Source organism: Pagrus pagrus, assembly GCF_965226575.1.
Source record: "Pagrus pagrus genome assembly, chromosome: 5".
Classification (NCBI taxonomy): Eukaryota; Metazoa; Chordata; class Actinopteri; order Spariformes; family Sparidae; genus Pagrus; species Pagrus pagrus.
Genome location: NC_140189.1, coordinates 16041665 through 16066339, shown reverse-complemented (window position 1 = coordinate 16066339; position 24675 = coordinate 16041665). Strand labels below are relative to the sequence as shown.

The 24675-nt window shown below is 42.0% G+C and overlaps 3 protein-coding genes across 3 annotated transcripts; all 3 read right to left on the bottom strand.

The window, feature by feature from the left end:
- Window positions 1-1397: 1397 nt before the first annotated feature.
- LOC311257278 (transmembrane protein 182-like) lies at window positions 1398-6658 on the bottom strand. The gene is made up of 5 exons (XM_084352818.1): window positions 6258-6658; window positions 3769-3892; window positions 3371-3469; window positions 2188-2325; window positions 1398-1904 (listed from the first exon to the last, which is right to left on the bottom strand). Exons 1-5 carry the CDS (start codon window positions 6429-6431, stop codon window positions 1684-1686), a joined length of 756 nt encoding a protein of 251 aa, XP_084208944.1. The 5' UTR covers window positions 6432-6658; the 3' UTR covers window positions 1398-1683.
- A 466-nt stretch (window positions 6659-7124) lies between these two features.
- On the bottom strand, window positions 7125-14792 carry LOC311256917 (sodium/hydrogen exchanger 2-like; the record flags this gene model as incomplete). Its single annotated transcript, XM_084352330.1, has 13 exons — window positions 7125-7291; window positions 7495-7558; window positions 7896-8024; window positions 8158-8254; window positions 8507-8644; window positions 8836-8906; window positions 11064-11153; window positions 11251-11447; window positions 11551-11768; window positions 11865-12115; window positions 12202-12442; window positions 14067-14289; window positions 14540-14792. The coding sequence occupies 13 exons, from the start codon at window positions 14790-14792 to the stop codon at window positions 7125-7127; spliced, it is 2139 nt and encodes a 712-aa protein (XP_084208456.1).
- A 4015-nt stretch (window positions 14793-18807) lies between these two features.
- On the bottom strand, window positions 18808-20361 carry LOC311257279 (uncharacterized protein). The gene is made up of 2 exons (XM_084352819.1): window positions 20078-20361; window positions 18808-19904 (listed from the first exon to the last, which is right to left on the bottom strand). The coding sequence occupies exons 1-2, from the start codon at window positions 20238-20240 to the stop codon at window positions 19225-19227; spliced, it is 843 nt and encodes a 280-aa protein (XP_084208945.1). The 5' UTR covers window positions 20241-20361; the 3' UTR covers window positions 18808-19224.
- Between the last annotated feature and the right edge of the window lie 4314 nt (window positions 20362-24675).

The window sequence follows — 24675 nt, the reverse complement described above, 5'->3', positions numbered from 1 at the left end:
TCTATGGACTCATTTGCAGCAGTAGAGCGCATACCTCCGCCAAGGTCCAACATTCCCTCAATCAAGCGTAATCCAATATCAAACTCGACAACTACTTGACCGTAATTTAAGATAAAGATTGGTAACAGCAAACCACCAGGACAACGAAATACTGCAGAGGGAATCATAATTGTGTTGTGGAAAAGTAATTGGTTAATAGAAAGAGAAAAAGTTGAGCTGAAATTAAAAAAAAGCCTTTTTAACCATTTAAGATCACATCCACTGTCACGTTTTGCACCTGTTAACAAAAGAAAAACTACAAAAAATAAATTTCTTTGTATATTTTTTCATATCAAAGTCCAGTCAGGTCTTCGTCCTGTAAAATAAAATGTCACGTGCGCTAACGCCATCCACCCATCAATCAATGGTCAATTTTAAGCGGTGAGTGAGTGATTTCAGTCATGTCAGATAGACATCGCAGTGTTTTACTGATTACTGTACAAAAACACAAAATGTTAACTTTATTCAATGACTTGGGCAACATTAGATCATATGTCATGGAGACAATGTTTTCTGGTTTTCCCTCTAATGATCTGTTCCCAGTTCCCATTTGGATCCCATTCTGAAGTGTCACCATTCAAACCGGGGAACAGGCACAGGAGCACAGGAGACGTGTGAACGGAAACAGACGAACCAACAAAGAGTGAGGGAACAACTCGCTTCAACATAAACGAAACTGACGAGGGGATGAGGTGCAGGTGGAGAGACACTGAGAACAGGGCAGTGCTAACGAGGCTGATGTGAGACAGGTGTGGAGGGAAGATCAGGCTGAGGAGGAGCACAGGAACACAGGAGGGAACCAGAACACTGGGAACACAGTTGAGCAGGAAGTAGAAAGTGACAACAAGACACAAGAGGATATAACTACAAAATAAAACAGGAAATAACTAACCAAAAAAAAAAACCCATGACAGTCCTGATGAACAGATGGCTTCACTTGTTGCTAAAGTAACCGCTAACAGTGGCTATTTGTACTGGGCTCCAAGTGAACATGTGCTGTGTCGGGACTGAACACAAACTCCAAGACCAACTGTGACCACTTTGTGAACAGGGAATCCATTTCCAAGGTGGTTTAGGGAGTTCAGCTGCTGTAAGACAGCCACCACTTGCTTGTTTAGTTATGCAGCTATTGCAGCGTTAGTAGTCCTATTAGCTCGCAAACTTTAGGCCGTGGGTTGCCAGGAGCCAAACTTTGTGCTGCATTCCTGTCATCAAATTGGCAGCCCTTGATCTCGGGTGCTGCACCATGTTTGGCCAGCCCTCTCATCACTGAATTGGCCATGTTCACTAGGAGCTCAATTCAGTAGTTTTTGTGTAATCCTGCTGACAAACCAACCAATCAGAAGGGAGGAAATAAATAGACTCACACAATTTATTAAAAAAAACAGTCTCGGCACATCATACATCATACCTCCTTTATCCCAAATTCACATCCATATCACACCACATGATTGATTTTATAGAAATAACCAAAGCAAGTTTGTAAAAACTGATACATTGAATCATCGTCTCTCACTGCATGCTGCACTAATATTAATCGCGTCTTTGCAGCCTGTATTTACATCCCACCAGTGTGCTGCTCAGTCCCAGTTGCAGGACAAATAAAGGTCAGTCCTTTGTTCCACCACAGGCCAGATGGAAAGCTCACTTGCGGGCATGCAGCGCACGGCCCACCAGCATGAAGACCAACCCGGAGACGAGCTCCAGAGGCACGCCGGCAGCCGCCACCATGAACGACAGGCCGTAGAGCACTGAAACCTGCGCGTTCGGACACGCCTCCATTCTCTCCTGCAGGACGTAGCGCTTCACCTCCACCACCTCCATCCACAGCACGTAGAGCAGCAGCATGAACAGGAACAGGCAGGCTGGGGAGTGATTAAAAGAGTATCAGTGAGAGACAGATAGGGGCTGTCACTGTGAGTAACACTAGAGGAATGCAGCTCCTACTCACGCGGCAGTGTTTAACCTGCTGTTGTTATAGCGACGGTGCTGCAGATTGACATCTGCTGCTCTGTTTGTCATGTGACAGGTATGAGCAGCTGACAGCAACTTGTGTGAGTATTCACCTATTCCCCTGGCAGCACATGTCACTCTGTACATAAATACTGTGGTTATGAACTCCACACATGTGCACAGACTATATTTTACCAGCAATGATGAGGAAAGCACCGCCCAGCTTGTAGAGTTTGTGGCTGATGAAGGGGACGCCACAGACCAGGAGGAAGACTCCGCTTAAAGCTGTCACCAGGCCGAGGATTATCAGCACGGTCCAGAAACCCCGAAACACTGCAGGAAATACAACCGGGCCACCATCAGAGCAGTCGCCAATCTATGTTTACAGCATGGCAAGAGCGTGATTTCACTTCAGCTGTAGCACACTGAGGTCATGTTCTCTGTATTTCTTAACACAAGCACACTGACTGCAACTTGCCCAGATCCACGTGTGCCATCATTACAATGTAAAATAGCCATAAACTGCCAGAAAACAGAAGAGTATACCATGAGGAGTTATGAAGTGGTGACTTCCCTGGTCAGGGGAGTCTGTATAAAGCGGCTGCTATTTTCAGTAAAAATATTGATACTTGTTTCAAGTGTATCAATAATCATATTAATAATATTGCAGGAGGAAGCGATCCTATCTTTTAGCTTGTAATGTTTTGTCCCACCCGTACTTTGAATAGAGCCTGGCTAGCTGTTTCCCCCGAATGCAAGCCCCTCCTAGCTTCATACATACTACAGATGTGTGAGTGGTATGAATTCTGTCGTTTAACTCTCAACAAGAACAGTGTTATAACAGTGTTACCCAAAATGTAAAACTATTCCTTGAAAAACTTCATTGGGAGTTGACCCATGACCTCAGTATTCATAAAATTCTAGCTATGACCCTGGTTTACGTTTGTAATGAATAAGAAATATGAACGCCATCTTTGCATCCATGTACCCAGTTTATTTATAAGCTCCTTCAAGCACACATAACCCTCCACCTTCCCACTGTTACTGTATAATCTTTTGTCTTGAGCCTATTATACTGATATTCTCGCTGACCAAAAATTGACGTGTGGGAGAAAGTGACTGCAGAAAATATATGCTTGTGTTCCTGTGGACACACCTTGGCAAGGTGTGAAGCCAACATGAGCCTCCAGAACAGCTTCAGTGCTCCTTGGCATTCACCGATCAGCCACAACGTTACAGTAAGAACACTGATAAGTGAAGTGAACATTGATCGTCTCATTAAAATGTCTACTTGACACATACCACCCACACAAACACCACTGCAGACCAAGTCCACCCCCTCATGGCAACAACAACCACAACAACAACAGTGTGTTACCTGCTGTCGCATCATAACTTGGATGAGGAACCTGTCCAAGAGCGACAGGCAGAGGGAAGAGGTAACCGTGGACGCAGACCTTGGATTCTGGCTGGTTCGCTACATGAAAAAGAAAAAGTAAAAATGTACTGCTCAAAAGAATCGACCTACTGTGTGAAATAAAATACAGAGAAAATGAGAAATACAACCGAGAGCATAATGTAGAGAAAAGCCAAATCACCACATGAACTGAAGTAAATGCCCACACATTCTTCCTGTCCTCCTACTGTATATTTTCTGTCAAACATCCAAATTATAGACATTTTTCTTTCCTGCTCTTGTTAGCATGTCAAGCAGACCACACTGCCAAGCACGAGATGTGAAACCACACTGGACGAGCCCCAACAAAAACTACATACTGAAGAGGGTGGCCAGGACTGCGTGCGCCGAGGGCTCCACCTGAAACACGCAGCGCCAGAAGAAGCCCTCGTGGTGCAGGGTGAGAGACGGAGGAGAGGCAGTGACGACTTCCACCAACTGGGTCTTAAACGAGACAAAGAGACAGGCTGACATCAGCAGGCAGACAGAGACACGGACAGGAGTGGAGATGGCTGAACTCAGTTTCTGTCGGCTCTGTCAACACGTCTGTGGGCCGCTCTGCTCTGTGTGATTCTGCACTTCGGTGGTGCCACGGCATCAAACGTGGTTCTGATTATGGCCTGCTCGTCTGTGAGGTTTTCGAGGGGAACTTATGAAACACGCATGAGTGATGCTCTCCATTTGCTTGTCAGAAATATGATTGATGGCGCTGAATAACATACAGCAACTTTAATCGTCCGCTTTTATTTAAAATGAAAGACTTTGTTGTGCTGTGATGTCAGGGAGGAGCTCACCGGGGGATTAGCTTTTAAAAATATATCCCTGACTGTGCGTTTTTTGTGATTTTTTTTTCATAAATGGAGGAATAAACTTAAAGGGGCACTGCACTGAGTTTAAGCATGAAGATGAGGTGACTTGTGGAGGATTACAGTGTCTGTGTAAAGGCTCTGGAGGAGCTTTGTCAACGATGACATGATGATGTCATCAGGGTTATTTGACGCAGAGGACTGAAATTGAAATTAGAAAAAGATATTTTCTATTTTACTGCATGAGCGGGAAGAGGAGAGACATGGGTTACTGACCAAACACTGTAACAGGGAGTACTGTTGGAGCTGTTTAACACTTATTTTAAGAAGAAAATATCACATGCAGCAGCTTTAAGTTCAGGAAAAGGTCGTTGTTTAATGTTGATGAACACGTTGTGTCTCAAGTCACTGCAGACTCTTTCTGTATTTAAACAGATGACAAATCTTTTTTTAATTCCCAAGAGCTGCCTAAACATAACAGTAACACGTTTAATAATGTGGCAGCTGTTCGAAAGGTTGTTGTATTGCATGATTGGATATTTTAGAGGAAAACAAATTAATAACTGAACATTTTACTGATATGTTCAAATATGGTTGGGGGAGGCGGGGCTTGTAGGGCCTATTTACTTGTTTTTTAATTAATAGGGTGGGGGGGAAATGTATTATTGTTATCTGCTATGTCGTGTTTGTTATGAAGGACCATATCTATCTAATGCTGCTGATTTTCACTTTTCTTGTTGTGAATTGCAGTTTAGTATTCGGGGCCTTCAGCATCCCCAATTTATCTATTTATGTCTACAATTGTACCCTTTTGCTTGTTATAGTGTGCAGTATTTTGCTTCTCTAGTTTCATTTAATTATACTGGATGTTCACTTTCAGTTAGGAAGTTTGTTGTTTGTCTAGATTTCATGTGGGGATTGTGATTGGTTGCACGCTTGCATCCTCTCCCTATTTAAGATGGCTTCTCTTTTTAACAAACTGTTCGCCTGAGGGTCTACTACTAAGACATCGCAAATACATGTATTTTTGCAAGTAAGACAGCTTGCTTGCAACTGATATGTTCATTAGCCACATTTTTGCAACTTTACATTTGCAGCATTTACTGTTGCAAGTTTGGATATAAACATAAGCAGGAGACGGTGTTGGATATGCATCTTAAACACTGGACCACTGGGACACAGAGACCACAAATATTTAGCTATGCAAGTGACATGGCTGCAGGGATTTCAATGTCTGGGTGGCTGGTCGGGTCAGTCCACCTCTTTAGACCAGGCTGAATTATCTCAACAACTACTCCATAGATTCCTATGACATTTTGTATAAACACCCATGGCTGTCAAGACTAATGTGGTCATTCCCGTTAGCCTTAACTGTAGCCTTACACATGAGTCTGTCCTGCTGCTTCATCAAAATCAGTGTGCTGCTAAATAGCATCTGGATCTGACAATATTTTTGATATGTTTCAGGGCCATAACTGTTCAATGTGCTTTATGAATATGTGCCACGTGTAACTGTACGTCTAATTTGTGTGTAAACTTCTTGAGCGGAGCTGCCTGAGGATGCTAAATGAATTTCAATTTGCAATACAGGGAGCATGAAGTTTAAATGACATGGGTGCTTACCACACACACAGTCTGACAAAATATATTCTCCTGGCTGCATTATGGCAAGTCTATATCTCATGTTTTGGGGACAGGGCCACACTGCTTCATTGTTTTGGTCCCCCAACCTTCAAAAAGTCAGAGACGAAACTATTCTGGTACTTCTTTAAATATCTTATAGTGTTGTAGCGTGCACATAGAGTCCGATCATGTTCCATATAGGTCTTTTTGTGGCTCTCACATGAGATTCTTCAGTGATAAAAATAATGTAGTTACTTTTTGCATTTGTTTAGTTGGAGGTCACTGACCAGTTCTGACAGATAGTAGCAGGGTTTGCATTCACTGTTTGTATTTGTGTGAGCGAACATGGACAATCATGTGCACACATGTATCTGTCCTACCTCAGTCCCATTGGCATCTTTCTCCCCTGTCAGTACTGTTTGCGTCGGCCATGTATACGGTCCACAGTTGTCACTGGCCACCAGCCAGTAGTCTGTAGCAAAGGCTATGAAAAAGCACAGAGTCCCCACTGCCCCGAATATTCCCCCGACCAAGGTTGCAGCTCCCACCTTCATAACTCTGACCTAAAACCTCCCTGACTATCAGTTAAATCCTCAGCTCCTCAGCGTTGTGTCCACTCTGCTATCCTGTGTCCAGCCCCTGTCCAAAAAAAAACAGTCTGGTTCTCCGTGCCACTCCCTGACACGCTGGGGGAGCTGTGGGGGAAAGAAGCCTCAGTAACGGAGGAGGTCAGGCAGGGGGAGAGGGGTTATTTTAAGAAGCAGTAAGCCTGTCCTCGTCAAATTACCGGGGGTGTGCTCTGCATTTACAACAAGGAGAGGCTCGTTGTTTTGTGTGGGTGCTTATAAAGTGGACAGCGAGTATCAGCATTTATGACTGTGAGGTATGTGTAAGGTAGGTGTTACACTTGGAGTGCCACTTTGAAAATAAATTAGACTGGAGATGCAAATGACCCTCAAACCTCCACTGAAAGGTGTTCAAGAGGTGAAACATGGAGGAACGCTTTATTGTAGCTGGAAAACACTCAAAATTATTATTTTTTTTAAAACAGAAACTGAATTATTTAATCCATCTTTAACATTTTTAATCAGAAGATATCCATAAAATAAATGACTAAAAGCTTTTATCAACCCATCTTTAAAACTCTGTGGCTAAATAAATATGAGGTACTTATCACTTTATGGAGCCAATTTGAAAAGACTGAACACACTGATCTGATAGGTTTACAGTCCTTTTCCTGTCTGTGTTCATTGCTGCTTCTCGTTCTCCAAAACAAAGCTGAGTTGTTTCTTGGGGGCTCTGCCGACAGGTGCTTGGTTCTGTGGAGAGATCTGGTCCTCTCTGCCATCCGCCGGCCCTGCCTGCGCTGAGGCCGCTGAGTCCTGGAGGACGAGCCTCGGGCTTATGGAGCACACTGCCGAGAAGAGAGCCACAGAGTCAGAGTGGTCACACCATAGCTGTCAGGGTCAAAGGTCAGCAGGTAGAGAGAGACGAGGGGCAATCTGATAATATGTCTCTATGATCTTATAGTGAGCACTGAAAGCTTGAGAGAGAACTTACATACTTTGTCTTATATGAGTTTCTTGTATGTTTATATGTCTTGAACTGTCACTTTACCTGTGTGAGACCTGCTGAGTCCGGCTCTCACTCTGCGTGAGCCATTGAACTCCCCAGCCTCGCCCTGTCGCAGAGGAAGTGCACAGTAAAACACACTGCAGGCTGGAGGACGATCTACACTCTGTGCTTGATTCTCCAAAAGTCACATTTACAATCAAATCAAGTGTGTACATGTTACATTTACATCTGAAGACACTTGCCTTTCAAAAACAAGTTTTATAAGACATGTTTGAAGAGGAAATCATTAGTTTTTCTTTCCTCGACATCATTGTAAATGAAGGCCAGCCCTCAATGATTTTACAGTTTAAATAAAGGCAAATTTATATTTTGCAGCTCCTCGAATCATTCCACATTATTTGTCACATTATTATTTATATTATTTATTCACATGGACGCAGTACCTGTGGCCAGTGTGTGATGGTATTATACGTGTATCTCTCTCCCAGACTGTGGTGTCTGTGAAGAGGCTTCCTCGTTCTGTCCAGGGTTGCGTCCTGGTGCAAAGTGTGTCTGCTATAGGCTGGTGTCTGCTGGAGTGGCGACACCAAGTACAACATGAACCCAAGTAGTAGATGAATGATTACATACCTTCAGTGCACGTTCAGAGACTCCTTAAACCAAACAGATGTGCACGTACAAAAGCTGCTGAAGCTGTGAGTTTACCTTGTTGTTGAAGTTTTGAAGGTTTCTGGAGAGAATCCGTCTGATGCTGTCCATCTCCTCCGGTAAGAGGGGACGGCTGTGGGAGCGAGGGTCCACTCTAAAAGTAAAATGTGGAAATTCACATAAATTTAATCGATTTAATCATTTAATGTCAGTTTTCAGTGGCATACTTGGGGTTTAGGAAGAAGGAAGAAGCAGGGGATGAGGTAAGAGATATAAATATATAAACTTACGGGGATTCCCTTTGTTTTTTTTAATGTATATATGGGATTCATTCAGAGAATACCTGAAGATCCCTGAGCCCTGCTACGATAGACACTGACATAAAGTTAAAGATGTGTTTCCTCACAGTGGTTGTGGCGCCTCCACGTCTCCCCCCTGGTCCCTCCTCTCCAGCTCCTGATAGACTCTGAGGATGCTGGAGCGAGCCTGGTGGTCCTCACGGATCAGGAAACGACGGAGGTACTTCCTGTTGAACTGCTCAAACCTCACACGCACACATAAACTGCATTACAGTAACCAGCTGACATTACTGTGAGTCCCGACTGAGTGATCAGGAACTTTTACAACTGGTGTTTGCTGCCACCTACTGGGGGTTTCAGGTCACACTTTTTATGTGCATGCAAAGACAAAAACACAAGCTGAAGGTAAAGTAAAAATAAAACAAGAAAAACTAACTTGTCTTTCCAGTAGTGCTGCCCCCAGTAGCCGACCACATCCTCTATTCCTGCCAGCAGGTGATCAATGAGCTACGAGGAGACATGATAGAAGCATCTGTCATATAAAACATCATTCTCCAGACACTGTAGATGGTTTTCAGTGTGCATCGTGGTTTGTGTTTCCAGTTGTAGCCATCATCTTTTAAGAGAGTATAGTCGGAAAACAGGTTACACTTTCTAAGCTGAGCTATTACGTTCACTTTCACAGATGAAAGGAATAAAAGTCTGTGTTCTGTGTGGCCCTGACATCAGCGCAAGATGAAAGACTCATCATCACACCATCACAAAAACACTGAATGGGCTGGAGAACTGAAGCCCATCACTGTGGCATCTTTACTTATGAGAAGAATTTAGCACTTAGATGCTGTAGAATGAAACCAAAACAGCAAGAAAAGTTTAATTATGAAATTCATGTACATTTTTTAAAGATTCAACTTTTCACTCGAATTGTTAAACTGATATTATCATTTGTAATGAAAAAAGTAGTATTACACTGTAAAATCTGACAAAGTGGTCTGGAAACAGATTACCTCAAAATTTCCCAAGTGCTGCGGACTAATCATTTGAAGTTGTTGAAACTTTTTAGCCCGTACAACTTAAATTTAATAGTTGACTTTACTTGGTAAGCATGTTTCCAACAGAGAGCCGAAGTCACGCCCTCATAGGAGCTTATTTTGGGTAAAATGTGTACAGGAGTCGTTGGGGAGAGACACATACATTTTGATCCCGTTTGAGTTGTGCCATGAATCACACATATGATGTTAATGAATCAAAAAGATCATTTTCCAAGTCAAGAAAGTCGCAGTTTGTCGCAATTAAAGTAAAATACCATCTAGTTTCGTATTAAATCACCCAGCGAACTACAACTTCTCGCTCAACGCACGTCACCAAAACCAACATGGCCGCCTCGGCACAGAAAAGGTGCTAAAAAAGATGAAAACCACAATAAATCTGGTCATATTGACAGCTGCAGTTATGTGAAAGGAGAGTTTGTCAGCTTTGCGTTCAACAAGACGACATCACTTACACGACTGTTGGGTGTGTAGTGTTTGTAATTACATATTTTCACAGTCTTATATTTCATTAGTTTTATGTCAAACTGCGACTTTATAGACATGAATATTATATTTTAAATTGACAAACATCATCTGTGTGATTCTTGGCACAATTCAAACAGGATTAAAAAAATATGTCTCTCTCCATTCACTACCATACATATTATTTCTGAAAATATGACCCATGAGGTCCACGGGAAGGTGCGTGACCTCAGCTCTCTACAGGAAGAAAATTATAAAATTAATGGTAAATACTTTGATAAATCCCAGTATGTTCAATGTATTACTATATAAAACAGCTGAGGTGCTAGCATGTTGTAGACATGAATTCGTTGGATAGTTGGACTTATTGCACCTTAATACACCAATGTACTGTAATAATACATATGCAGTATATACTGTGTTCCTTAAAGGATAAGTACCGTTTTTTACAACCTGGACCTTATTTCTGGCAAAACATATGGTCATTTACTCACCCAGATAACTTTGGTGTCATTCGGCGTCGTTCGGACGAAATTAGATCCAGTGTAGCGGCGATATATCCATATAATGGGAGAGACGGGGCAGCGACACACAGCCTCTATATAACGCATTATCTGCCACGAAACTAGTTCATTTCATCAATATTTTGTTATGAAATGCTAGCGCTATTCCCCTCTGAGTCCGGGCTCGTCCGTTATCAACATCCGGGGTCAAACTAGCAGCAGCAGCTACAGGTAAACAAGCCGCGCTGTCGCGGGTGCGCGCGCAGCTCAGAGACAACATCTTCCAGGTCAGAGGTAGTAGATCAGCCTACAGACCCCGGATGTTGACAATAGACGAGCCCGGACTCAGAGGCTAATAGCGCTAGCATTTCATAACAAAATATTGATGAAATGAACTAGTTTCGTGGCAGATAATGCGTTATATAGAGGCTGTGTGTCGCTGCCCCGTCTCTCCCATTATATGGATATATCGCCGCTACACTGGATCTAATTTCGTCCGAACGACGCAGAATGACACCAAAGTTATCTGGGTGAGTAAATGACCATATGTTTTGCCAGAAATAAGGTCCAGGTTGTAAAAAACGGTACTTATCCTTTAAAGACCTTATTGCAGGCCAGCAGCTCGCTGTAAGTGCTGTCGTTCTCACCCTGCTGTGGATCTCCTCACTGACAGTAGGCAGCGCTCTCTTCTTCCTCTTCACATCCAGCAGCTCGACTAGCGGCTTAATGGTCATCCCCTGGAATCGGGACGAAACCAAACTCAACAAATAATCCATAAATGTGCTCCTAATGAAGAGCTAATCTCTTTCATCAAAATTCACATTATGCTCGCACCTGCACAAAGACAGTGAAGAGGATGACCACAATGGTAGTCGTGATGAAGAGTCTCTTCTTCGGGAAGTCGTCAATCAGGAAGACGAGCGAGAAACAAATTGCCCCTCTAAGGCCTCCATAGGCGATGATGAACTGATCTCGAAAGGTCACAGCGTTCCTCCGGAGCTTGTTCACCACAGCAGTCAGCAGGAGGACACCTTCAGAGAAGCCAGATGTGTTGATTCCTATATTTTGTTTTTATCATAACGTGTACAAAGTCAGGCTTTTTTTTTAAAGAGCAGGAAAGATTTGAAAAGCTACCTGTGGCCCTCCAGATGAGGCAGAGCAGCAGCGTGGCGCAGACGAAGGGCCAGCTCCACATATGGACATCCTGTATTGTGGACACGCCCAGGAAGATGAAGATGAGGGTTTCGCTCACGCTGCTCCACATCTTCAGGAAGTACTGGATGCTGGTGTTGCTGCGCTCGGACACATTCGCCTCCACGTACTGCTTCATGGTCACAGCACAGGTCACAATGCTGCAACAGTGAAAAAAAAAGAAAGAAAGACATAAGCAAACTTTACCAAGGTAAGCATTTACTAAAGGAGGTCTTTGAGGACTATCTGATACTTACGCCATGATACCAGAGAGGTGAAGCATCTCTGAGGTCAGGTAGGACAAGTAGGAGTAGAGAAAGACGAAGAGCGGGGCGATGACCTGGGCTCTGGAGGTGAACCGTGAAGTGAGGGCCGCCACCAGGCCGAAGAAGAGGCCCACAAACAAACCACCGAGGCCCACCACCACCACCCTGCAGCCCCCCAGCAGCACATCCAGCCCCGACACTGACGGCAGACGGAGGAAGGACTCAAACAGCTTGTAGAGCACCTGGGAGGAAGATTGTTGATGTGTTATGCACAGAATAAGGTTGTTTGTTTTTTTTACAACCTCCTGGTGACCACCTCCTCCCTCACCACAGTGACGGCGTCGTTGAGCAGAGACTCTCCAAACACCAAGATATGAAGCTGTTCGTTTACATGCATCTCCTGGAAGACTGAGAGCACGGCCACGGGGTCGACGGCAGCGATCAGAGAGCCGAACAGCAGACAGTGGAGCAGAGAGACGTCTCCCAGAGTGCTCTGGGCCAGCAGACACACACCATACAGAGACAGGCCGATGCCCAGCACGTTCCATAAGGTTCCCAGCACCGCATACCTGGAAGTATATACACAATCAGCTGCTTTACAGGGAAGAGAAATGGCAAGGCACAACAGGCTGTAAACACAACACTGATTATTATCACCTTTGTTGTAATGGATCACGTTCAGACATGAAAGAACATTCATTTGGAGTCATGTTTCTGGCTACCTGACTTCACTCTCCTTTTAGCCGCTAAGTGCTGCAATATGTTCACGAGCGAGTCGTTAACTTTGTCTGCAGTTTGGTGCTGGCCTATGAAACAAGAAGAGTGGCTCTAAATGTTGGCACTGAAACAACTGACAGTGTAAAAAAGCCTGCCACATTAAAGAAACCAGAAATCCAGAAAAAAAATCATAAGATTGTCATCAAAAAAACTAAAACTGACATTTTTTTCCCCAGTGTTTCAACGCCAATGTTTCAAAGTCCCCAGTTCAGTTTTCTTTTTATTGCTAAATTCTATTTTCCAAGTCACTGTTCTAGCTCCATAACAGAAAACAGCTGCCTGTTGTCTGGAAACAATGCTCATGAGGGTGGTTAAACCAAACCAGTTTAATTTCAGGCCATAAAAATCGAAACAATAATGTGAAAAACACCAAAAATGCTTCATAGAGCTAAGGGTAAAGTACTCAGTAGGGTGATCCAGCCATTTAATAATGCTGTTTCATGTCTCTTTATATGAACAGGAACAATGCACAAAGAACATTAACCTGACATAAAACAAAGAGAGATATTGTGTACCAGATTTTGGCAAGTTGTTTTTTTTCCACCCGTGGTTGCTTGGCAGGTAGGTAGAATAACGAAATAGTAAGAAAAGTCGACATTATAGGAGAACAAAATAATAATGTAGGCTAATTTATCAAAGTATACAAACTGAAACACCACAACATCCACAACCCTGAAAGAAAATTAGCTTGGATGAATTTCCGTGTTAGCTTTTTAATGGTTACATGCTGCTATTCCGACATGCCGCTATTTAGACAGTGACCCGTAATTGTCGGAATAGCGGCATTAAAGTTATTTTTCAAGCGTCCCACTATTTCGACATTGTTTTTTGTCATTGTCGGAGACATGTCAGAATAGCGGCATGTCTAAATAGAGACATGTCAGAATAGCGGCATGTCTAAATAGAGACATGTCGGAATAGCGGGATGTCGGAATAGCGGGCGGACCCCCCTTTTTAATGCTAACATTAGGATGCTAACATGCTAACAATTTCGCTGGTGTTCAGCAGGCATAATTTCATGTTCGTCATCTTAGTTTAGTTTGCTAGCATGCTAGTATTTGCTAATTAGCTCTAAACAGTCACTGTAGCTGAGAGTGACACTGCCACATAACCCACCACATGTACATAAACCAAAGTATGTGGAATAACGTATTTTTTAAGTGGCAGTTGCAGGGATCCCTGTAGGCATTTAATCTGGCGAATGAGATTTGTTTCTGTTTGACAAGAAACTTTGTAAACTTTATCCACACTGGAGAATTGGATGTTGAATTTAATAGAAAACTCTGACTAATAATATGTTATAAAGGTACAAGAAAAAGAGATTTCAGTGGTTTGTACACAGACCCAAGTGTAACATATACACACAAACACACACACACACACACGTAAGAATCAAAACATTGACCGTGGACCAACCAGAGGATGGTGCCGAGGTTCTCAAAGAACAGCCTCCCTGGCAGGAAGTATCCTGCATCCAAGACGATGGGCGGGAGCAGAAAGAGGAAGAAAGCATCGGCGCTGAGAGTCGGAGGAGCAGAGTGGCGAACACCATATATCACCCCTCCAACCAGGAGGCCCACCATGATGAGGAGACAGCTCTCTGGGACGACTGCTGGGACTCGACCTGACCAGTGGAAACCTGGATGTTAGGAAGGAGAAGACTGAAGGAAATCATTCTGTTTGGATTCAACAATGTTGTGAACTATATTTACTCCATCATCACTCCAGCTGAGAGCACAAACATAGCGTAACATAACAAACCCTGAAGTATTTTCAGAAAATGCTTCAGGGAAGAGATTTTAACCATCTCCCAACATTGAACCACCTCTGATAGCATCATATCTAATGTTGGCTTGTCACGTATGAACAGAAAACCAACTAAATCTTACCCAGCTTGGCCAGTGAGGCCAGCATGATCCACAGAACAATCTCAAAGGGAGCCTGCACATGGTGATAGTCCATGCTGAAAACCCTCAAAGCTCTGGGCAGATCCACAGACAGGCTGCCATCGCTGCTGTTGATGCCCAGCAAGGGGGGCAGGTTGTGGGGCTGAGGGAGCTCAGCCGGGGGAGTGAGGGCCAAACACGCAGGCCACAGCAGGCAGGGAGAGAGCAGCAGAGAGAGCGTCCACACAGCAGCCATCCTGCAGCCATGCTGGGACAACAGGGGCGAGAGACACTGGGAGAGAATAGGACAGGGGTTAGGGGGGTAGGGGGAGGGCAAGCAACACACATACACACACACACACACACACACACACACACACACGCACACACACACACACTCACAAAACACAACCTCACCACGACTCATGCAGCCACTAATGTGCACAGGAATCCCTGAGCTAGCATTGACATCCAACCAGCAGTGCAGAGCTCAACATACACACACACACACACACACACACACACACACACACACACACACACATTCCTAAATTACCAACAGTTATCTACACTGACCACAGGAGGGCCACTTTTTCATTTCATTTAAAAAAAAACTAAAATGAAATAGAAATCTTTTATTTAAGGCTGTATAAGAGCAAAAATGTCTAATTTTCTGTTCAAAATTGTCAAGAGGGGACTTGCTACATTGACCGATGTCTACATATCTAAGAGGAGGACGATCTATGGTGAACACAGACTGAAAGTTACAAAGGTTTTCTTAGATATCTACTTAGAAGTTAGCATGCGAACCCACGAGTCCCATCCCAGTTCAAGGCCCCTGTGTGAGTGGCACAAACAAACTCCCAGTCTGGGCCACTAGCTGCACAGCTAACTGAGCTAAATAGCCTCTTGCAGCTAAGGTTAGCAACAGTGAGCAGTTACTCACATGATATGCTGCCCCCTTTTTGTTGTGAGTATGAAATTGGGCAAGTGGCCAATTCTTACATATTGCACCTTTAACTTTAAAACCTCTCTGTGTGACTCTAATATTCTGCTATATATAAATATATAAACAAAAAAGTTGTTCCTGTAAATCATTAGTGACTTGGGTACATGCACTGATATCATACATTCATCAAGAACTTCAGTATCAAATCTGTCCTGCTGCTTTAACGAGTCCACTCGTTCTTTATAGAACAAGGGTGGTTCCTCTTTTCTGCATGAATTTAATCTTCATCTTTAAACACAATGTTTAATTTTCAAATCATTTAAATACAAATGAGAAAACTATTTACCTTAATGTCAATATTTGTAGATGCTCTGCTGATTGCTGGCAGCAGTGCTGACTCTGCTGGTGTAACTTTACTGAAGATATAAAAACAGTTTTTCAGTACTGCTCCATACAGGTACATTCATAACCAGCCAGGTGACAAACATTAAGTCACATCAACAGACAGTCAGGCGAACAACTGTACTGACCATCTCAAGCTCTGTGTTAAATCTTGGTTAGTCTTTGTTCAGTTCTCGTGTTCTTTGTTTTGTTGAGACCTTTTTAAATACACAGTGGTGATGGTGGCAAATATGTTTGAATCATTATTTCCTTGTAAGAATGATTCATTTTGGTTATTTCCTTTTTTTTCTTTTTTCTTTTAATCCATGCTGGAAGGTACTATAGCAAACTGGGTACTGCTGTCAGTCTGAACAGTAAAAATTTGAACATTTCTCTGTTATGTGCAACGACAAACAAACAGCATTCCTATTTGAGTGGACTGGGAATAATAGTAAAATGAGTTGAAATTCTACGCTGGTCAGGGGATTTTTTGCAACAATACTTGAAATATGCCTCTGAAATGAATGCGTATATTCTCTCATGGCAACAAAATGATTTGAATTTGCAGCAGAGACACATAACTCTCCTTTAGTGTTGTTTTGAATCTTTCACACAGTCCTCATTTTATTTCAGTTGTCAGTTTCATGGCCTCCTCTGTATATTTCCCCTCAGAAAAATAAAAACCTATTTCTTGTGGTCGTTCACACAAAGAGTTTGCTGTTAATCCTAAAAATATGCTGCATATGAAAGTTTCTGTGACTCTTCCCCTTTTCAAAGATTTCAAACAGATGGCATGTGAAAGTATTTATTTTCTTTCCTTTTTAAAATCTGCTGCTGTTTTGGAATATTTTAATTTTTTTTTACATGTTGTTGTCGAGTCCAAGAGCGCAGATGGAACCTGAGTTTGTCTTTTTCTCAAATCTGTATTTATTGTATTCATATTCAACAGAGACTGAAACAATAACCTGCTTCAAGTCAACCACACATAACCTTCATATATATATACATCTAAATATACACATATATCCAGAGGGTAAAACATTCATTCACCCCTGTTTTTGTTTGGTTGTCAATTTTTTTTTCAGCAGGTATAAATGACAAGTAAAATTAACAAAACAAGCCCTGACCTTATTGAATCTCTATTTTCAGTTTTTATGCACAGATGATTGAACCAGCTTAAGTCTGTACATGTATGAATTATTGTATGCTTTTAAATGTGGACTCTTGCAAGATTAGCCAATGAGCCAAAGGCGATCCAAACAAAATCTGAATCAAATCACGTGCATAATGTGCATGTTAATGGGTCACTACAACCTTCACTGCGGGTTCATAAGCCCAGCTGTGAAGATTTGTCCTTCACGGGTTAATCAGGCAAATGCAGCATAAATCTTCAGGCTGCTGCTCTGTCAGATCGGACTGGACCTCGCTGTGATGTGCAGGTGTTTGCTGTGATGGCTCTGTACCCAGTCAAAGAGTCAACATGGTGGAAAGTCTTACAGCCTGCCAGGTTGTGATGCACAGCCCATCATTACCTCATTAATGTATCATGATCATGCTTCTACTGGATATTTTAGCAGGAATGTATTAAAAACTACAATTTTTTAAGTTTTTCAACAGTATGTGTTGACACCTATGTACACACATGCTCAGCTCTCATCCTGATTTGGAAATCAAAGCATCAAGATTAACTTTATCTCATCAGAGTTAGTTGGAGTTGGCCCATGAAATCCAAATTTGACTGTCTTGGTATGTTTATTACATTTTCTTGTTAAATAAACCTTGAACAGCAGAAGAGAACTTAGATGACTTAGATTTTGATGTAATCTATTGTTAACCCATTAAAGTGATTGAATGCAACCCTGTACCAGCCTCAGTCTGACCTTTAGATCATTTTGTTAGTTGGCTAATTAGCCCATTCATGAGTTCTGTCTGATGCTGAGCACAAAAACACGCTCATTTCATTAAAAAGCTTTAACCCTGGCTGTCTAAGCAGGGGGGCTTTATGAGAATCAAACTAAAAAGGTGCATTGTTTTTTTCCTGTTCTTTTGTATATATGACATTTGTGCAGTGACATTTAAATTTTGAACTTTGCCGGTCGGACAAAGGGAATGTTAAAGTCTGGCCCTTTGGCACTTCACCTTTTTTCAAAAGTGGCCCTTTCAAAAAAACTAGTTGAATAGGCCTGAACTATTGTGTTAAAGGATATGCAAGTTAGCTTGGGAGTGATGTCAGGCCCCAGTCTCACACTGAGATACTTTGGTGGCATGGTAACACTTTAAACATTATTTAAAATATTTTCTTTCTTCTATTATTGCTTAATCTTGCACACTCTCCTTGTCAGAGAGTCATCTTAGATCTCAATATTTAATATCACAGCCTAAATCAGGTTGTTTACCTCTGAGTTTATCTATGATGGGTTTCAGGACAGCCTACCGTTATTAAGATGTATAGAGTATATATCTGGAGTAATGAGGTACTTGCTTTGTTGTCCTTTTTTTGTGTCCAATTTGTAGTTTTTATGTTTCCAAAATTCGACACATCACCCGTTATACACAACAGAAACACCTTAAAAGAGAAGAACAAAACAAATACATCCTGAAAAATAACCCTTAAGTTGCACTCTAAAAGTGTCCACGTAAGAGTAATGTTGTTACGTTCTTGTATTACATTGCTCCTGTTTGTCTTCATTGATTAAGTGCCTTAATTATCTCATATTAAAGTTATCATACAAATCATAAAGTTTACCAACCTTACCATTCAAAATTATCACTGTCAGTTCACATAAAACCATGCTGAACATCTCGTCTACTGCCGAAGACAGAACATAAACCGCTGTAACACTTTCCAGCATATAAAAACATTAGAAGTCAATTAAAATGCACTTTAAAACAAACAAAAAAAATTAACATATTTGTTGATTGGAATCTAAATCCTGATTTAATGATTTTACTTCATTTAAAGCAGATGGTATAATACACTGTTGGTTACATCTCTATTTACAAGACAATGTCAGTGTGCAGTATGAGCTTACGCTAGTTCACAGTTTGCTTCAGTATAATAAATACCTCACACACACCCAGTTATATACGGTCAGTAAAATAAATTCTTATGTATGTCAGGTGTAGTCAGGATGGTGTAGTACTAAAATCTAACAGCAGATGGCACCTGAGAGGTAAATATGAGGCCTCATTCCATCAAATAAGTAAACAAAGACATTGTGAAAATATATGAAAAGCATGCACTTATCCACTGACTGGTCTCTTTGGTCTGGTTTCCATGTCACAGTTGCATGTTCCTATAACTAAACTAGCTGAGCATCACATGTAACACTTCTGCAGGATGTGCGCATGAATGCATTCACTGCAGATGAGCATTGTCAGCCTCTGAGATCCTCAGCACAGGGGAGCTGAAGTTGGACGAGCAGGGAACAAAGTTCTGTGTGTTCAGATAACTAATCTTCTTGCCGCTGTCCCCTCCCGATCCCTCTTCCAGACCGGCCTCCAGTGAGTCCAGTCCCTGTAGCTGGCTGCTGGGCTGCGGTGGAGGCACCAGGCCGTGCAGCAGGCTGTTCCCCAGGTGGGAGTTACATCGAGCCAAGTTGTCAGTCAGATGCTGCATGTACACCTCCTCCAGCTGTTTGTCCAGCAGTCCGTTCAACACCGAGTTAGACATCGGCTCCAGCCCTGATCCGGGTAGATCCAGGCTGATGTTCACACTGGCCCCCATCGCCAGATAACCCTGATCTGGTATCGATGTGAGGGGCTGGGCTTGTGTGTGTTGCTCCTGTTGGACTGGTTGATAGGACAGTTCAGAGACAAAACCATGCTGGCCGATGTTGGCTCTCAGTGGGTTGTGTGTGTCGGCCACCTGCAGGTCTGGGTACTGCTCCAGGAGGCTGCAGTCGTCTAAGCAGACTGTTAAGTCAGGGTGCAAGGTGAGGACAGGTGGACGCCCAGGGATTGAGAGGCCTACAGGACCACGAGGCATCACTTTTAGCCCCTTGAATCGGTTGGGATCAAGTTCTTCCTGGATATGACCTGATTAGAGAAAATGAACTAACATTAGAAGTTTGCTTTTAAAGAAGGCTTTAGTAAAAGAGAAGAAGGGGAAGTAGACCGTGTAAAGGAGATGTTAGTACATGATACAAGTACAGAAAATCAATCATTTAACTGCATCATACTGCTCGTAAAACATTTCTAAGGCTGTTTACCTGCTTCAGCTGACTGTAAGTCTGTGGAGTCTGAGTCAGAGAGAGAACAGTTATACGGATCCATGCAATGAGCGTGCGTCTGCGATCTCTTTGGCGTGGAAGCAGAGGCAAACTTTCTCTCCTCCCTGTAGCGCAGCACTCTGAGAAAACCTTCAGCCAACATGGCTCACAATGACTGTCCTCTTCTTTTCTGTCTCTTCTTACAGCACTTTGCTTCTTACGATTGTCAGTCTTATGGGCAAATGGCACAGCGTGTAACTGTGATGTTCAACTGGCCTGTTTCACTTCTGCAACAGGGAACTGGCCCCTCCACCCTCACCACATACTTCCTTTATTAGTCTGTACTGAAAATCACTGTAGAGAGAAATGAGAACAGTAAATATACACGCATGCTGTGAAAAGTCACAATGGTGAGCTGAGGAGCAGAAGTATTACTTTACATTACTGAAGTGAAAGTAAAAATACAAACATTATACAAAACTTTATTTATTCTTCAGAAACTCTTTTTGAGTCCGTGGTAATTGTTAAACAAAAAACAACTCACAAAAATTAGAATCGAAAACAACAATTTAACAACAAAGTGCTTCACGTCATCACCAAAAATAAAGAATAAAAATGCCAAAATGCAAGTTCTGCTTTAGCTCCTGTCCCTTTAAGGCCAGCACCGCTAACAACAACTAAGCCAAACTAGCCGCTAGGCATAAATTATGCGGGTATGTGACTCTGTGATGCAGTGTGATGTCACAAAGTCACAGAGTTAAAGGCGGGAATACTGATGAGGCATTTAAGGAGCAGTGTTTTCTGTGGGAGAGAGGAGCTTCTGTGGTCTTTGACCTTTTTAACTTTCAAGATCTTTTAAATGCACAAAAACATATACAAAACACCGAAGGAAAGGAAATAGATGAAAAAGCAAAATAGGTCTGCTTTAACAGAGCTATACTGGAAGGTATAAAGGATCCCTCGGTGCTGGAATTCAACAAAGGTGGTAATAACCTGTACCTCTGTCCTGATGGTAACGAATAACATTCACCATAGAGAGGGTGTGATACATGACTGAGGATCCCTCGTCCTTCTCCTGCCATTCGGGTCTCACAAAGCAGTGACATACTGTGTTGTTGTTGACCCACAATACTGCTCGACATATTACCAATCTCACTGAGTTTGTTCTTGTTAACTACAGACAGTGAAAAATAATGATGAAGCAGAAAGTCAAGATATTCTCTACAAATGAACCATAAAACAGAACCATTATTTGTCTTTCCACTCCAAACCGATGCTTTGCATTAAAATACAGTTGTTTTATTCCTGACACCTGTGTTTCTATCTCTTGACAGTTTTTCATCAATTACCGTACCTAGATATTTATTTTCATTTACAGCTTAAATACAGTCACCCTTGATAAATCCTTGCTGACTGGTGCCTTTTTTCGCTCTGAAATCAAAGAGGAAATCAAATCAAATCAAATCAATTTAATTTTTATAGCCCAAAATCACAATTACATTGCTTCAATGGGCTTTACAGTCTGTACATTGAACGACATCCTCTGTCCTTAGATCCTCGATTCGAGTGAGGAAAAAAACGCAGTAAAATAGAAAACATCAGAGTGAAGAGGCATCAAATTATAATATAAGGAGATAGTAAAACAGAGGAGAGCAATGATCCAGCGGAGCCCAGGGTGTGACAATCCAAATGCATCAATATGTGAGGCAGCAGGAGCCAGGAGAAGTAGATGGTCCCAGGGGCCCGTGGACCATCCGAAGGGAACCTGAATAAAAAGAGAGGAGGAGGAGGAGAAAGAGGAGGAGGAGGAGGAAGCTATAGAGAGTGAGAGAGCGACACAGCTTGCAGCTCATGGGGACAGAAAACAAAAACAAAAGTTAGAGAAATGCAATGTTAATCAGAATAAGCGGATTGTTTCTCGTCGGCAGGACAATGTATATTCTAGTACTATAGGTAACTCATTGAGACTGAGACCGACCCGGTGAAGAAGCTAACAATCGAAGTCAAGGACTAATCAGAGGCTAAGTCAAAGAAGTACGTTTTGAGTTTAGATTTAAAGGCGTCAATAGAGCCAGATGTCTGATGTCAGCTGGGAGGTTATTTCAGAGGAAGGGGGCACGATAGAAAAAGGCCCTGCAGCCAGCTGACTTCTTCTTACCCCTGAGAACCGTCAGGAGCCCTGAATTTTGAGAGCGTAATGCACAAGTTGGAATATATGGAAAATGAGATCTGACATGTACGACGGGGCAAGGCCGTGTACAGCTTTGTATGTCATCAGCAGCACCTTAAAGTCTGATCTTATATGAATTGGGAGCCAATGCAGTGAGGCTAGGATTGGTGTCATATGATCAAATTTTCTTTTACGTGTTAAGACTCTAGCTGCAGCATTCTGAACCATCTGAAGACTTTTAGTGCTCTCGCGCAGAAGACCCGAAAATAAGGCATTGCAATAATCCAGCCTAGACGAAACAAAGGCATGAATCAGGATCTCTGAGTCAGCCGTGGACAAGAAGGACCTAATTTTAGCTATGTTGCGCAGGTGGTAAAAAGCGACCTTGGTAATTTCTTTGATATGCTGATCAAAAGAGAGGGAGAATCAAAAGTAACACCACAGTTCTTGACATTTGAACTTGTACTTGACAATCTCAGTTTTATCCGAATTCAGGAGCAGGACGTTTTCTGACATCCATTTCTTCACTGCATACAAGCAGGTCTCTAATTTGGTGATTTGAGGTTTATCATCAGCTTTTATGGGCACATACAGCTGAGTGTCATCCGCATAGCAGCGGAAATGTATTCCATAACTCCAAATAATTTGGCCAAGAGGTGAAATATATAAAGAGAAGAGCAGAGGGCCAAGAACAGAGCCCTGGGGAGCTCCATACTTCACATCAGTAAATATCAATGTAGTATTATTGTGAGAAACACATTGTATTCTTTCAGACAGGTAAAACTTGAGCCAAGCGCGAGCAAGGCCAGACATACCAAGAGGTAGAGTTTGAGTCCAAAGTAAGTAGAATGTCATTTACCACTTTAGTAAGGGCAGTTTCAGTAGTAAATATCAAAAGTAAAACAATGGGGATATCTGGGAGAGTGACATTAAAGTAAGACTATAAGAAGTACTATAAATGTTTCCACTGCACAAGCATAGGTGTCATTTACACTGGGGAAGTGTCTGTTTAAAAGCATCATTTGTGAAAAATGACCTGAAAAACAGCTTGCACCAGGAAATGTTAACAAATGAAAATGGCTGACTTGCACTGCTACAGTAGATATAGTATTGGCATTGTTCTTATTGACATGGTGTTGAATTTGTAAATGTGATGAATGTGGCTGATTGTTAGTTGGTTGGTTGATGATATTGTGTGTTTTAAGCTGAGTATTGTCATATTGCCAACTCTATAACAGGCTATAGGCTAAGCCCTTTTACAATTTCTCCCCGCTGTAATTACCTACTCTGACCTCGTACTGATCCCCCCACTACATCGCCTAAAATCACATACAGTATGTTGAAGAGCAGATGTCCCCACTACTTTTCAACATGAAGTGACAGCCTTGTTAACAAGTCACAGCACCACAGTTTTACCTTGAAACAAAAGGGAATGTTTGGAACAAGGAGGATGAATTTAAGCATTACAATCATGTGATTTTGAGACAATGACAGAAGCCTATAACATTATGAAAAACATTAACCTACATAACCTCACTATTATCAGGTTATTGACCCATTAATGTCACTATATTACCATTTTTTTTATCTCAATATTCCACTGACATAAGCATTATATATATTTTAGCAGGTTACCATATTGTCACCAAAATATTACCATACTATTAACAGATAATTTTGTCTCATTACTATCTTTAAATGTTTTTCCATACTGTCTAATATTACATATATACCTATTGTTGATACCTAGTTATTACCTCTTAATTATCAAACTATTACCATGATATTCAAGCTTCAAGTGTTACTGTCAAAGTATGTATTCTGTAGAGAAATGGCTCCTTCAATTCTTGGATTGTTTACACTGATGCATGAATGTGTACGTAGCATTTTACAGTTGTAAGCTGGTTAAGTTCACCCAAAAAATGAAAAAGTCAGTCATTATCTACTCACCCGTATGCAGATGGAAAGTCTGGTGAAGTATTCTGGAGCTTTACAGCAAAACAGTGTTGCAGCATTTTCTTAAACAACTGAAGTAGATGGAAAGTTGAGCCAAAAATTTAAAATGGCTCCATACAGCCAAAGTCTCTGGAAGCTACAAGATCACAAATTCATTTGAAAAGACATTATTTAGACCTTCAATGTGCGGCCAAGCTTGTGCACCCACTTCACACTGGGTGAGCGCTGACACTTTTACTTTAGCAGCTACAGTGAATAGCTTAAAAAAGGTGTATATAACATCTTTTTAAATCAATTTAGGATCTCAGGGCTTCCAGACACTTCACTGTGCTGGACCAGCTGTTCGTTTCAGTTGTTTTTTTCTTTACAGTTTATAAAAGGTCCCCATCTATTTCATTTGTTTAGGAGAATGCTGCAACTTTGCTGTGAGGCTCCAGAAATGTTTTAGGGACCAAAGCATGGAGGTGAGTAG